This window comes from Hippoglossus stenolepis, chromosome 9, assembly GCF_022539355.2.
Source record: "Hippoglossus stenolepis isolate QCI-W04-F060 chromosome 9, HSTE1.2, whole genome shotgun sequence".
Classification (NCBI taxonomy): Eukaryota; Metazoa; Chordata; class Actinopteri; order Pleuronectiformes; family Pleuronectidae; genus Hippoglossus; species Hippoglossus stenolepis.
In genome coordinates, this window is record NC_061491.1 from 2,244,795 (window position 1) to 2,260,603 (window position 15,809).

A 15,809-nucleotide genomic window follows, 5' to 3' on the forward strand; every position below is an offset into this window, starting at 1 on the left:
ACAGTGGCCAGAGCCAGACAGTTTTCTTAGGAGCAGTCAGGACTCACTGGCACAGAAACACTGTGTGTTGAAAAAAAAAACACCTGATAGGTGGAGTATATGCAAGCACCAAGAGAAAGGCAGTAATTTAATTTTGATTAATAATATTTTATCAATAACATTATTAGCAGCTTTCAGTAATCAGTTTCATACCTTTGTTCCATCCATCCATCCATCCATCCATCCATCCATCCATCCATCCATCCATCCATCCATCCATCCATCCATCCATCCATCCAGCCATCCATCCATCCATCCATCCATCCATCCATCCATCCATCCATCCATCCATCCATCCATCCATCCATCCATCCATCCATCCAAAGCTGCAACTGGGCCATCAGGGGATTTTTCAGCTACCAAGCAGCACATGTTGCTCAAATGTCCTCACGTTATTCATACAGGAACTGATATTATTGATTATGATCATAGCTTGGGGCTGGGCGATATGGCCTATAACAAATATTGCAATATTTTTAGGCTATATCGCGATACACGATATGTATCTCGATATTTTACAAACTCCTCTAAATCATTGTACAAATTCATTAAAGTCCACAGGAATTGGCTAAGCTAGCTGACGTTAGCATTTCCAGCGAAGGTGAACACTTGTGTGAGTGTAAACTTCAAGTCGCTCCCACCGCAGACACACACACACACACACAAGTGTTCACTTTCGCTGGAGTGAACGCCTTTCACGTTCAACATTTGTAAACTGATTCGTTCGGTTCAGCGTTCACAAAGAATATGAACAACACTGTCAATAACCGTCTCTGAACTCTCGTCAACTCGCTGGGACTCACTTTCTTTCTCTCTCTCCGTGCTCTCTTCCCTCCTGATACAAAAATATGCATGCACGCAGGAGAGTTTTCTGGATGGGCGGGGGAGTGAGGTGTCTGCTGTGAGAGGGGCATGAGAAGAGAGAAGCGAAACTCTAAAAGAATTCGTGCTGCTTAAAACATTCTCGTGACAATTTATACTCGATGGTCACGATATAGTCATTTTATACATCTCACGTGGAACAAGCCGAGGTACATCGAGAATATTTGATATCGCCCACCGCTATAAGAGCCTACCAAAAATGTGACAATAAACCAGCCATAAACATCAGAACACAGTCAGACTGAACGGTCTTACCTCCAACATAATGATTTTTACTCCTGTTCCTCTGGGAAATCATTCACACTTCAAGGCTGATCCTTTTCAGACCCAGACAGACCTGGATGTTTTCTTGGTTCTCTTGGCTCCCAGCATTGATTCATTCTTCTTATGTCCCAACTTGATAACAAACAAAACTCAATAATTTACATTGCACTGAGCCAAAACTAACCATTTTCATTCTCTCCTCCATGCTGCCTGCTGATACTGATTTATATGGAGTAGCACTCGGAGTCCCTTTGGCTTGTGGTGTGGTTCAGTTCAACATCTCCCTGGTCACAGAGAAAAGTTGATATGACTCAAAGGACAAAACTCACTTAAGAAGATTAAACATTAGATTGCCAGGCTTGGGAGTAGGCAGACATAACAGGTCGGGGGTATGGTGACGGTAAGGTTCAGATTTAGTTCATGTGAAATACATATCGACTGGGAAACAGACTTTTCCCAGAATCTATGCGCGGGGATCTAATGCTAACCTGTGCAGCTGGTGATGCATGGTAACTCACTCATTGCAGTAATATTGCGTGTCTGGAATCTGATTGTAAACACACGGAAAAGCTTCTGGCTTGTGGTAGAAACCCTTGTAACGTATGGTTGGATCTAGTCTGACTCTTCACAATGTAGCCTGTTCCAGTGGCTCTGTTAATGCTCGAGTGGTCCCCTCTTCAACTTCTGTTGGTGCTTCATCACATTCAAAGCATTCTATTGTCAAAACACTGATTTGCTGTGAAGGACATGCAATCTATTTTTCATAAAAATGAACACCATTAGTGTTTGATGTAAGAAAATACTGCACAGGATTTGCATATTGTGGGCATGTTTTATGGCCGTATCAGTTTTAAAGATGGCAGAATAAAAAGACAGTGATGCTGAAACTTAAACAAACATAGAAGTTAAATAATATTCTTTTGAATATTTAAAGTGTCCATATTGGCCATTAACAGGCTCATAATTTTGATTTGGGGCTCTACCAGAATTGCGTTACATACTGTAACGCTAAAAATAAGCATTACGTATCTTTTTAGTTCACACTGCTGCAGCACTTCTTTTGACTTGGTCCGCCCCGCATCTGCTTTGATTAGTCAGCTACCCTATTCATTTGTAACTTGTCAGGTTTTTAGAGTGTGTGATGGAAATGCCATGCCCCTTACCAAGATGCTTCCTAATCAGCTGTAAATACTGCTCTAACCATGGTAATAGTGGCATCGGTTCTACCGTACCAATTGGGACTGTAGCCAGGCCACCCCCTGATTCTGCCATAGTTTCTACTCTTTCAAATTATCTATTCATAGGACTGAAAAATTGTTGTAACACCTCAGGAAATGTCTTGGGCTTTTTATTAATTTATCTGCAGAGAACTAGGCCTTTCTAGGTTTATATCAGACACATAGTTGAGTGATGTTTCCCGTTTTATTCATCTTGTCTAAATGTATACGTGATCTGCGCTTATTTTATAATTTTTTTATGCTGTTTAGGCTAACTTAACCTCTCCTCCATGTTTTGCTATCGTCCTGTGAAATTTGAGTAGTGTTTTCCACAGCAATAATTGTATCCATAAAACCATTCAACTGTGTCATCGTTACAATTCTGCTCGGTCTCGTCAAAAAATGGAATAGGCAGTTTGAAATTCTTTGTGACACAGGGACTACTTCAGGTCAAGTTTCTGAACAACTATAGCTGACTCGTGCACATGCTAGCCTGCTGGAACAGAGCAGCAATAATAAGTCACAATAACTTAGAGTTTTCTTGTATTTCCCCTGTACAGTGGCATTTACCTCCCCCTAGAGTTTTGTTCTCAGGATTGTACATCATTTCATTCAATAAAGAGCTAGTGGAGAGAGACTGAAACCATGGCTCCTCTGCAGAGTGCCTTGTAAACTGGCAGACTAGGTTAAATAAATATGGATGATGCTGCACAGCTAATAGGCTTTGCTTCTGAGAGCAAATCCACTGAATGCAGCGATTCCATGTAAATTAACTGACTGCTGTGTCACATCCTGGTGTGTTGTCTTAGTAAGGCTGATGGAATAATATCATATTCTTATAACCATTATGCTTATATTGAGGCCCTATGTGACATAATCCATGGTCCAGAACAAAAGTGTCTGAAATATAAATGAATGCACTAAAAACGAACGTGCAGGTAAAGTTTATTAAATAAATTCCCCGATCAGGTCATTTGCAGTTAGAGCCCCACTAATGTGAGATCAGACAGACACTACCTTTTGAGATCAGACAGGTGACATCTTACCTCAGATGGCTTCTATGAATGTTTGACATATGAGATGTTGAATGCAGGCTATTTAAAAAGTAAACAAACAGTGAATGACCCAAATGCCTGTCCATGTAGGCTCAGGGCGTGTGCCGACTCACTGTCCGCTCTTTGTCTCAGCTGCCACTGCCTTCTTTCTAAACCTGAAAACCAATAAGAAGTAATTGCAGAGGGTTTAATAAGCGCTGGCTGTCGGCCAAACAGTCGACTACCCATTTAAGTTCAGTACTTTATTACATTATATTTTTATTCAAATAAAAAGAGTTTTGATTAACAAGTTGTGATCTGCTATACATGCTAATTTTATGATCACTGGCCTCGGCTTCAGAACAATATGAGCATGATGATGTGTGTGTGTGTGTGTGTGTGTGTGTGTGTGTGTGTGTGTGTGTGTGTGTGTGTGTGTGTGTGTGTGTGTGTGTGTGTGTGTGTGTGTGTGTGTGTCAGTCCTTTCTCAACATGCTCCATTTGAATGTGTGTATGCTCAGCTCAGGGGTGTGTCCAGCAGTAGAGAGCGGAGGGTAGTACTCTGTGTTTGTAAAATAACTGATGACAGATTACATCAAGAGGTGCACTGATTGCACAAAAGACAAAACACACATTTCCACTCTGTATGCCAATCTAAGCTAAGTTAACCTAACTGGCTGCAGGATGTAGCTTCAACCTCAGACACAACAATGGTATGGATATTAAAAATAATTACATTTATTCCGAACTGTCCCTTCAAAGGATCATTTTAATAGTTCTGAAGATGAGAGTATCTCACCATGCACACCAGTGGTTTGGTTGTAACAGAATCATCATATAGACCTTTACTGATCATCATCTAGTACAGTTTGTCAGAGCTCTGCTGTGTTGCTGTCTCAGACTGGAGTAGTGTGGCCCCTGTGGTTTTCAGTGTAAATAAAAACAGTCTCAGATTTGTGTGTGGAGGAACATGAATCTGTATCACCTCTGTTCAGCATGAAGGGATGCAGAGTAAATGAGGATCTTTATAGCCAATACAAGTCAGGGAGTTGCATGAGGTACACAGCAGCTGTCAGGGAGGTTGGACATTTGTAGCACACAGGGGAAGTGGACACGGTGCTAGAAATGCCCTTCGATAATAACGTCACAAACATTGGTCCATTTATATAATGAGTGTCAACACAAAAGTGTTCAGACAGAAAGTTTCTTCCTCTTTCTCATACGTTTGTATGGTTTGGCCTTTTAGTCTAATGAGGCATATTCTTCATTCTGGTTCCCAGACAGCCTCTAGACAGTCACATCCTTTAAACCTTCAAAACCAGACAGTAAAAATGAACTAGCAGTTTGACCTAATCATAAAGCTAAATGCATATTATGATGGGTAACACCCATCATCATCCATCTACTTTATAATTTCATACTTTTCCTCTTCTAAAACAAAAGGGAATAAAATTATGTATTCAAAAGAGGAAGAGGATGACCAACATTAAAGTCCATATAAATCCAGGAGAAGTGGGTGTGTGAACACAGCAGGGGATCCCCAGCTGGACTTACTGTGAGCGAGTGGGGGTGTTTTGTGTCGTTGCTTCATTGTAAAACTCTGCAGCACTTTGCCAGGCTCTCTCTCTCTGGGTGTGTCGGTGACCCATCAAATCATCCATGAAGTTTTTACTGTTTTACTGAAACCTGTAGCTGCTGCCATATAGTTAATTGACTTCGGTGGGAAGTTATCATTGTTATTATCAACACATTATTAGCTGTTTTGTGTACTTAATTTCTTTATTAATTCTTATCTCAAACAGTAAATGGTCTTTTCTTCTGACACAGTATTCTTTACAATCTCTGCAAGCTGAAGGCTCATGTAATCTGTTGTTGTAGAGATACAACACATAGAACGAATAAAATACATCACCATCTACATGTAGGCGACCTTGTACAATTCACTCAATTTACCTTTTTTTGTCTTCAGAGTCCGTGAATGGTGCTGCCTCAATTTCTCAAGTATGACCAATTTCATTGTGTAGTAAACTGAGGCCAACAAAACAGAGGTTTATGTTTGTTGGGCAGAGCTGCAGGCGAGCAGCTGGCGGGTGTGTGAACATAGAGGTGGGGCTCGGTCACATATTCATAGATTGGCAGATAGGGAATGAGTCAAAGGTGCAGAGACACATCCATGACATTTTCATTGTAAAACATCTAAATATGAGGAACAGAGTTTTTAGGGTTTATTCAAAGTCAGAAGGGGAACTTTAGCAGTTTATATGGTGGAATGTAAAAAAAACACCAGAGTTCTTTCATGCCATTTATTGCTGGATATCAGCTATTTAAAAATAAAAAGCATATTTGTGTTTCTCCTTGTAAGAATTTGGTAAAAGGCCTGTCAGTCATACCACGTCAGTAGCTGAAGGGATTTAGTTGAGTGTAGATAAACACAGGGCTGGTGAGTAGAAGAGAAAGGGAGGGAGGGGAGATCATGATGTTAGGAGGGTGATTTATCCTCCTCACAGTGAGATACTGAGATACTTGATACCTGCATGTGTATTCTATGTGCACAGACTAATTCTCCTCCAACTCATTCGGTCTTTGCTTCTGCAGATAGTGTTGAGGCAGCAGGGACGGTCTTAATCCTGGATTAATTAACAGAGGGAGAGAGAAGATTTCAGTGGAATAATTACCTTTGTCTCACAGACTCAATAGACTGACAGTGAACACTTTGCAGATGTGCCCATTATAAAAATTTAGCGTAACAGTGAACACTTTCCCCCACTGTACACGAAGGCCTCAATATATGATTCACATCACTTTCATATCAAAACATCTAGCATTCATTTAACGCCCATGTTGTGTTGCTTTTGTGTGAAGGGTTTTCTAAAAATAAATCAAATATAACATCAAATCCTATTGCATTCCATCTGCAGCTCTGTTGCGCTTATTAATAACCCACTTAGCAGTTATTTTGCCTATTAAATTTGTATACAGACAGTATTAGTGTCAGCCCTCTTCACTACAGGAACTTAAAGACAGGGTTGGTAATCCTGGAATCCTATCAGCCCTTTCATCGCAGCTTTGCCCATATGAACTTGCACTGTCCGACAACTGCTGGGAGCTGACATTTTCATGGCTGACTTGCTAACCTCTGGCTATTGTCTCTGCTTGAGCATGTGTCTCTGCCCTTTCTGGCTTGTGAACACTCGCTTAGTGATTGACAAGTATGTGAGTGAATTAGTGCAAATGAAATGACCGGTTGTGTTTATAACAGTCGTGCAAGGGCCACAGACACCTGCGTATTTACTGATGGCTATATGGACATGAAGGATTTCAACAAATAAGATATACATATATAAGATGTACAGGTTCTATTTCCACTTCAGGGGTGAGTTTCCTGAAGAAGAAGTGTTTTAACCATCTTCATGTTGTATTTCAGAATTTTGGACAGTTTAATGTAGATTTAATCTCACAGTGATGAGACTATGGGATTTAACAGAGTACATCACAGTAAACATGTAAATTAATAAAGCAGGAGGTGTAGATTTGAAGTGTCGAAGATGTCAAGACAGCTTGTGGTGATAAGAGCCGACGCTGTCCATGTGCAGTAAACAAAATCACGGGATATCTGCAGCGGAATGAATACGTTACGTCCTGTCTCTGCCTGCTGCACCACCCCACCCCTGGATCCTGTGGAGGATTTGTTGTTGTTGTGAACACGTCTTAGCAGAGGACCCCCCCATTGCGTTTTTAACGTCTGACAGGCAAACTGCGGAGAAAGTGCAGACCCAATTTTCTGGAGATCCCTCGCAGGGCATGCTATACAGTGGAAACCAAAACTAGTCAACTAGCCAAAACTTATCATGTTCCTTAAAGTCCTCAGTGGATAAGAGCTTGTACCATCACTCGAGCATTACAATTGTGTGCATGTGTGCAGTGTGTGTGTGTGTGTGTACATCCTGTCGGCCTGGTTATGTGTGTGCAGTGTGAATATGAGACGTATAACATGACAGGCCATCTGCAGCTGTAATCACTCACTCCAGTGTGGTGCTGCCGGTCGTTCCCTGTGGAGCAGCTAGAGGAAGAACAGAGGAGGTTTCAAGCTCAGCAGCTCAGCGTATTACTGCGCATCCATCGCTCCTCACGTTCTTCATTCACGTCTTCTCCCTCACCCTCCTCCTTTCTCTGCCTTCGCTCCATCTTGTGTTGCTCCTTATCGTCTCCACCCCTCCACTCCTCACTCCCTTCTATCTTAATATGACTCCCCATTAGAGGCCTCTTTTCTCTTCTCTTTCTCTTCCCTCTCCCTCATCTCCTTCATCCATGCTTCCTCTCCTGCCTTGTTTTCTTTTGCCACCTCTTTCTTGATAAAGTGAGTCTTGAAAGTGTAAATGTACCCATTTCAATTTCAACACTCACTCTGCTTCTCTATTTATTATGCCATTCTTCTTACCCACAGTTTTTACCCTATAGTCTTACCTTCAATCCATCATCACTCCTTCTGGTTTGTACCCTTTTCAAGCTACTTGTTCCCTCTATCATCTGCCTCTTTTTTCCTCTCCATGCCTCTTTCCTCTCCTCATATGCTTTATATGGTGTTTAAAATTGTTATACCTCCTCTGATCCTCCTCTATTCATCACCCTGTCCGCTGCCGTCTTCTTCTCCGTCCTTTTCTACTACATTTCTCCATCTCTGCTCTTCTGCTACTCCTATATTTTTAACCTCCATTAACCCCTCAATAAAATTCATTCATCTTTTTTCACATATCTTTCTACCACTCCATCCTCTTCATCTTCATTCCTTGCATCAGTGATCATTTTACATGATTTGCAGTCAGCGTCTCCACTCCGATCTAAAGAATCTGAACCTGTGCATCATCAACTTGTGCATTATCAGTAGAAAAGACTTCTAAATAAAGATTAGCTAGTAGCGGTGATATGTTTTTCCTCTTTAAAAACAATCAAACTATTCACAGCTATCGTTGTTTGATACTTTTCACCATGATGTAAGGTCACATTTCATTAATGTTTATGTAAACTAAAAAAAGTGGTTATGATATATTTTTATTGAAACTTTGAATCTGACTCTTCTCTGAGTCATAAATTAGTCTAATCCAATCTGACTGACATGCACACAGTAGCTGTGTCCCAATTCAGGGGCTGCAACCCTCAAAGTCTATGATCGTGGCCTTAGAGCATAGACCATTGACCATAAAGGCTGAACTGAAAAGACACAGTTTGTTCAACGGAGGATTTATCAGATGAAGTCTGTTACATAAAATGTACTGATACATTTGAAAATGTAATCCTTGAACTTCTTTTTCTTTGTTGTTTGGGGAGCTGCTATCATACGATCCGTCTTCAAATGTGAAGGATGCAGCCCCTGAATTGGGACTCAGCTAGTGCTAATACAACCGACTATTTAATGATTGTTGAATGAAATTAGCTCCAGCAGAGATAAACTGTGTGCCTACAAATAAACTGGATGAAAATACTGTGCTTAGATTTAAGATCATAACAGCTTTGGGACCCTTTTCTCAGAATCAGGTTTTATTGCCAAGCAGGTTTACACATATACAAGGAATTTACTGTAGTGTATTTGTGCAAGTATAAATGTAAAAAAATATTAAAAATAGGAACCAAAAATAATAATATTTGTCTGTTATTTGCCACGGGAAGTTAAAGTGTCAAAGTGTCACCCCCTGATTCTATGTCTAACCATCCTTTTCCAATTACAAATCAATCAGATGAGAACATCTTCAAACCACTTGAACCCGTCACTCCCTGTGTACTTGAGCTTTGCTGCATGCACCTACAAATGAGTAAAGGTAAATGTACATGGTTGGTTACTGCTCAGCTGCTGTAACCTTGACTCCATGCATGTTGTGTGTGCAGGATCCTGGCCACCGTGGGGGCTGATTTTGACCTGAGAACACTGAGAGCTGTGAGAGTTCTGCGGCCGCTCAAACTGGTCTCTGGCATTCCAAGTAAGTCAACCTCACAACTAAGCACATTTTTTTTATCACAGTTAATGTAATGATTGAAACTAATAATAATAAAGCACTTTGCAAGAGATACCAGAAACACTATCAGAGTCAGGCTGTGGTTAGCTTGGCTCAGCATAAAGACAGGGAAACAGTTTAATCACATTTGATCTCAGTAATTAATCCAAACATTAAGTAGAAAATGTTAAAATGACAGATTTTTGTTAGGTGATGAAACTCTTTAATGGTAAAGAACAGCCAGGTGCAGGTCTTCATCACCACAATGAGGTTTACAAATGTGATGCCAACATCTCCGCTCAGACACTAAAACCAAAATCAGGATACACAAAAGATGACTAATTATATAAGATGTGTGTTTTCCAACAAGTCCCAGATACACAGTAAATATCCTTCTCATTCTCTCCACATCTTTCTGGCCTTTCCCCAGTAAAGGCGAAACAAACATCATAAAAAAACCAGTAAAATTGTCTCCATGTGTTGTAAAGCATGCTGTTCTTATCTTGCCTCAGGTCTTCAGGTGGTACTGAAGTCCATTATGAAAGCCATGGTACCTCTGCTGCAGATTGGCCTGCTGCTCTTCTTTGCCATTCTCATGTTCGCCATCATCGGCCTTGACTTCTACATGGGCAAGTTCCATCGCACCTGCTTCAGGATAGACACAGGTAAGCAGGAGGAGCAGACGTCAAGCAACTTCTTAGTTTTAATTAAGGCAGGAGTTGGTAGGACTTTGATCATCGACATGTCATGACCAAGGACATTGGGCTAATGGAGGCATTTTAATGAATTATATAGTGACATTGAACTTGATCCATTTGTTCATTGTGCTCCAACTGCCAAAAACTCGTCCACTTCTCCCCTAATGTCAGATAACACTTTGAGGTCTCTGCAAAGTGTAAACTATGTAAACCAATTTTAAAAGGCTTCTGTAAATCCTGTTGCCTCACAGCGGCGTTCTGGGTTCAAACCCTGTGGTGTTTGCATGCGCTCCCTGTGCTTGTGGGGGTTTCCTCCTTGTGCGGCATCTTCTCCCCACAATCCAAAGACATGCTGGTTAATTGCAGACACTAAATTGCCTGTAATTGTGAGTGTGAAAACATTGTTTGCCTTTATGTGTCAGCCCTGAGATAAACTGCTCATGGTGTACTGCACCTCTCGCGCTTTTGTTTTCTCCGCTGCATCACACATCTTGAGTGCTGCTGGTAAATGAAAAACTGCAATTGAATTGAGGCTGAGTAAATTCTGTACACAGCTGCCTAAAATATGGGAAAACACCAACTTACTGTATATTCTTAGGCATAAATAACAATTACACAATGAAAGGTCTTAGAGACCTGAATTATTTGCATTTAAAGTAAAAACTGAAATTGTTCAGTCAAATGAATCTCGGTCAGTAAGTCCTGATAACTTTGATAAATGTGATTTATTTTTAAATAGAGCCAGGGTTACTAACTTAGGGGATGCAGGAAAAAACTGTGTTCACTCTATGTTTAGTTCCTTTGCACTGCAAAGTATTAATAAATAGTATTCATTTATGTTTTATTTTTCATGAACTCTGTGTAATGAGAGAAGTTTCAATAAATAAAGAGCAGTACAATTTCAGGGTTTTGTTGATGTCAAATAATATGTTGTTCTTAGGGAGTAGATTTTTTAAGATGGATTAACTAAAAGCTAAAATCTCAGGATTTAAGATCAGTCAACTAACTCCAAATTTGGGCTTGGGGTGATGCCTTTTTTTTACTATACACTCTTACACCATCAAATAAGGCCATGATGCAGACTGTATTCACCCTGCACACATCATGATGACATCAATGGCATTATTACAGTATGAAAAGTTAGCATTGCCTCATCGAGGAATGTAGAGCACATGCAGGGTATGAATCGCTCCTCTGCTGCTTCTTAATTAATGTTTAACCCTCAAAGGGGTTTACAATCTGTACAGTTGCAGCTAGTTAGTAGCATACAGCACACTTTGTTCTTACACCATTTTGAGGTCTATGAAAAAACACCTTTAAAATTGAGGCAAAAATGTGCAAAAGATGTTTTACACACAAAGTAGACACCATGACGAAATATAATGACGACATTAGGTAAGATGTTGGACAGCTGCCTGCGTACCATGAAGCGTTGTGAGAGACCACATACCCAAGAGGCAAATCTCAAGGATACTGTTCATTCATTCATTCTGATCTAAGTGCACATAGATGTTTCAGAATTTAGGCTCTGAATCATTTATATTTACACAAAAATCAGTCAAAACATGTTTATCATGTTAGCATCCCTCCAATTGGAGGTCACTGTGGATAAAAACAGTAATTTATCCAAATGTACATTCAGTGTCATGTATCTTAAAGGGATAGTTCCCCCAAAAATTAAAATTCACCCATTATCTACCCATCACTATGCCGATGGGGTGGGTGAAGTGTTTGAGTCCACAAAACCCTTCTGAAGTCTCAGGGTTAAACTTTGTTAGAACAGAATCCAATACAATTGAAGTCAATAGTGACCTCTTCTTCAGACGTAATAAAACAACAGATAAAACACAACATGCCTCCATACTGATCGTGTGGTGTCATCAAGTGTCCGCAAGCACCGACATTCAAATTCGACTCGAAACGACGTCATTTACACCATGTTTTTAGCCTAAATGTATACCGGGAGTGGTGATGCTAGTGGACGTTAGCACGTCTGACGGTCCATGAATGCACCTTGTAGGAAGATATCAGAGGACATTTAGGCTAAAAACACTGTGTAAATTATGTCGTTTGGAGTCGAATATGAATGTCGGGGCCTGCGAGCATTTTTTGATCACGTCACAATTGAGTTCAATTGTATTGGATTCTGCTGCAACAAAGTTTACCCCTGAAACTCCAGAAGTGTTTTGAGGACTCAAACACTTCGCCCACCCCTCCATCAGCATAGTGTGGAGTAGTTAATGAGTGAATTTTAATTTTTCAGTGAACTATCCCTTTTACATTGGTGATACTTTTACGGAACGCTGAATGTGAATCTATATAAATCTTTGTGTCTTCGGCTGTAGGTGAGCAGACAGGTGAGTTCCCCTGTGGCCTGGAGGCTCCAGCGAGGACCTGTGGAAACGGCACCTCCTGTATGGAGTACTGGATCGGACCCAACTATGGCATCACCAACTTTGACAACATCCTCTTTGCTATTCTCACCGTTTTCCAGTGCATCACCATGGAGGGATGGGTGGACATCCTCTACAACGTAAGTCCACATACAGAAAACATATGTGGGCCTTAATGTTGTCTGTAAAGGGTTGGGTTTAAGACAGTAACTTCTGAACTGATCAAAAGGGATTGCATCGGGCCTGGTTACAGACGACTCACTGCACAATTCTCTGATTTGCTCAGTTTTTCATATTTTCTGTTCGTCTTTAGCACTGATGGCTGGTTTCCCTGGTTGTAGAAACAGTCGGCCAATCAGAGCTTTGTGGGCAGGATTAGGAATGGGCACACCAGTTTTATATACATAGCCAACTAGCATCATCATTTATAAAAAGGGATAGAAAAACTTAAATCAAAGTGACTGACGCAACTGGCTGTTGTATGTCGACTTTCAAAAATAAAATGTCTTAAATTTGGCCTGTATTTTATATCAATACATTATATTTGTACAACCTTGTATCATGTAGCAGAGCAGGTTGTAGCTTTAAAAAGAGGACATAGTTAGAAATAGAAATAGTTTCTGATCGTACCAAAATCCTTTTTTCTTCCCACTGTACTTGAACAAAGCTAGTAAATCATATAGTTATTGCTAATATTCAAATATCTTTGTATTATTTACAATACCAGGGATCATCTAATTTCAGAAAGCTTTTATGAGTTGTGTTGAGGTCATAATTTACACACACTAACTACACACCCCTTCTATCTAAATGTGGAAGTGTTGAAGACACTGGTCGCCAAGTTCATCAACCATCGCGATTCACAATGGTTGGGTGTAAATATATGTAAATGGATGAATGACAGTAAGATGTTGATGCTTGTCCAGTGTATTCTTACTGTGCTTCTACAAGCAGCACCTCTCTATCACTCATACACTTACACACCGATCATAGAATCATAGGGGAGATTTTGCGGGGTTAGTATCTTGCAAGGTCACCTCTGCAATATAACCACCTTCCCTCCGACCTGCTCTATGTCCTGAGTCAAAGTCCCCATGTAAAATGTTTTGATGAAAGCAAATGCAGTTCTTAGCTGTGTCTCAATTCTCCACCAGGTGGATCCTTTCGTATCACGCTTCAACTTAACTGCACAGCTAACGGCACGCATGGTAAAAAAACCAAGGGGCATTAAAACTTTCTCTTCATGCCCAACTTCAGCTCTGTTGCTAGGCAACAGCAATAAGGGCAGGACAAGCCGGTGAAAGCAATCACAGACATTCTCTGTAGACCAGACCTTCCCATTTCAGATCGGCCCTCGCCGTCAATGCAGCTCACAAAGGAGAATATCTTTGTGGGACAGGTAGATTGTGTCCTCCGAGGGATGCAGCTCCTGAATTGAGACATAGCTCTTGTAACTGACAATCTATTAATACAGTTGGTTAATGACCACCTGAAATGCAGATCATTTAGTTTCCAGTGTAGCCATGGCTTTCATTGGCATTGCATATACTCATTAAATGCCATTAATGTTATGCTTTACCTTCTCAGTCTTTTGTCTCGAATGTTGCCAGGAAACACATTTTTTTCTCAAATGTGGTAGATTAAGCATTTTGTTAAAAGGGTGGCCATCTGGTGAGGGATGTCACTCAGCCCAAACTGAGACATCGATATATATATATTGTAATTATAATAATTATAACTTATTTAGTGCCCAGCAAAAGAAATAGAAAACCTGTCTGGGCAAAGTAGGCCACTGTGAATGTACAGGCTTGTCTGTCCTGTGCATCGACGCTGAGACACTGAGCGTTTCCTCCTGATTGCTCCTTCCCCTCCCAGCCTTCCTCGGGGGATGATTAGAGGCAAGCACAAGAGCTTGCGGAGTATGACTCACACACAGCTCCCATTAGGACCGCAGCACCGCCACTTTACTGCTCGCATGAAACAAATCACAGCTCTCCTCCATTTGCAAGAGTCAGAATCATATCATGCCAGGGAAACAATTATGCAATAGGCTAAATTATTAAACAGCTGTAGTGGGAAAAGAATATGTGTTTAGCTGTGTGAGAATCTCCTGGTGTGGGGCTGGAGGAGGGCAACAGAAACAGAGTAAGAGAGAGAGAGAGAGGAGGGAGGTAGAAAGAGTTTTCTAGTGGTTTTGTTGCTGAGAACAAGACAATTGTTTTTCTTAGGCAGGTTAGATACAGAGGATGCTGCTTTGCGTCTCTTATGTCAAACACAGTAATTGTTTCTCCAATAGCAGTCACACAGGAACATGGGCAGCAGGACAGAGCTAGAGGAGGAGTGAGAGCAGATTCAGGTGCTTTGAGTAATTGTGCCAACATTCATGGTGGCAGACACTACTTGTTTTAGTACTTATGATTATTTATGAGCTCTTCAGAACTTCTTGCCTCACCATAGAGTTTATTGTCACTGAAAGATTCCACATTTTCCCACTGTTGATTCACAGAAAACGTGTTTGTTAGTGTAACTGACCCTGTTCACCCGGGGGCAGCTCAACAAGCTGTAAACATCTCCCACAGCTGATGCTGCTTCACATTAAAAGGTTGACTTTTATTGTGAAGCAACAGGAAATGTCACTGAGGTTAGAGTGGATGTTTGTACAAAACAAGACATAGTTGTTTGCAGCATTTGTGTCCGGGGATCACGTTTAAGTATCACAGGAAAGGCTGTTACAAGCAGAGGCAGCCAAAATGAGCTGTTAGATAAATTACTGGAGTTGACAGGTTCTTACTGTGGTTTGAGAGAGCCGGCACCAGGGTTTCCCACAGTGCATACAATGTTCATCCTGGTAAAAAATTTACAAGTTGCCTACTGGCCTAAGAATGTCAAAAAACCTGTAATAATGTGAATGGAGTTTCTTGTTATCCAACAAAGAATTATGTTGTCTCTCTTAGCCCCAAAGGTTTATTTAACACCCCACATTTTACTTTTTCAATTTTGGTTCTTTGTCCTTTCCCAGTTTAGCTACCACGGATAAGTCAGTGAGAGATGTTTACTCTAGAACAAAGTTTACACATTTCTTATATAGCATTTTTGGAAACCAAAACTTCAAACCAATAGGTTTAAGTCCCTGATCACACACCCTGCAGGCGGTTGAGAAAACGGGTCCTTGTATAAGCATATGGTCACTCCGGCTCAAACAACTAAACATAGATCATGAGTTCGACGGAATTTTACCGGCACCAACACCAGAGACAAAAGCGTTGTAGGTGTTGAGAGGGTTAAATTGAAAAAT

At 40.8% G+C, this 15,809-nt stretch overlaps 1 protein-coding gene across 1 annotated transcript in view; it reads left to right on the plus strand.

The window, feature by feature from the left end:
• Nucleotides 1-9,961: 9,961 nt before the first annotated feature.
• Nucleotides 9,962-15,809, plus strand: part of cacna1ba (calcium channel, voltage-dependent, N type, alpha 1B subunit, a) — a 90,759-nt gene continuing 84,911 nt past the window's right edge. Inside the window, exons 1-2 of the mRNA XM_047341406.1 lie at nt 9,962-10,088; nt 12,467-12,654. Of these exons, the coding sequence (XP_047197362.1) occupies nt 9,962-10,088; nt 12,467-12,654 (315 nt within the window). The remainder of the gene's footprint in view (nt 10,089-12,466; nt 12,655-15,809) is intronic.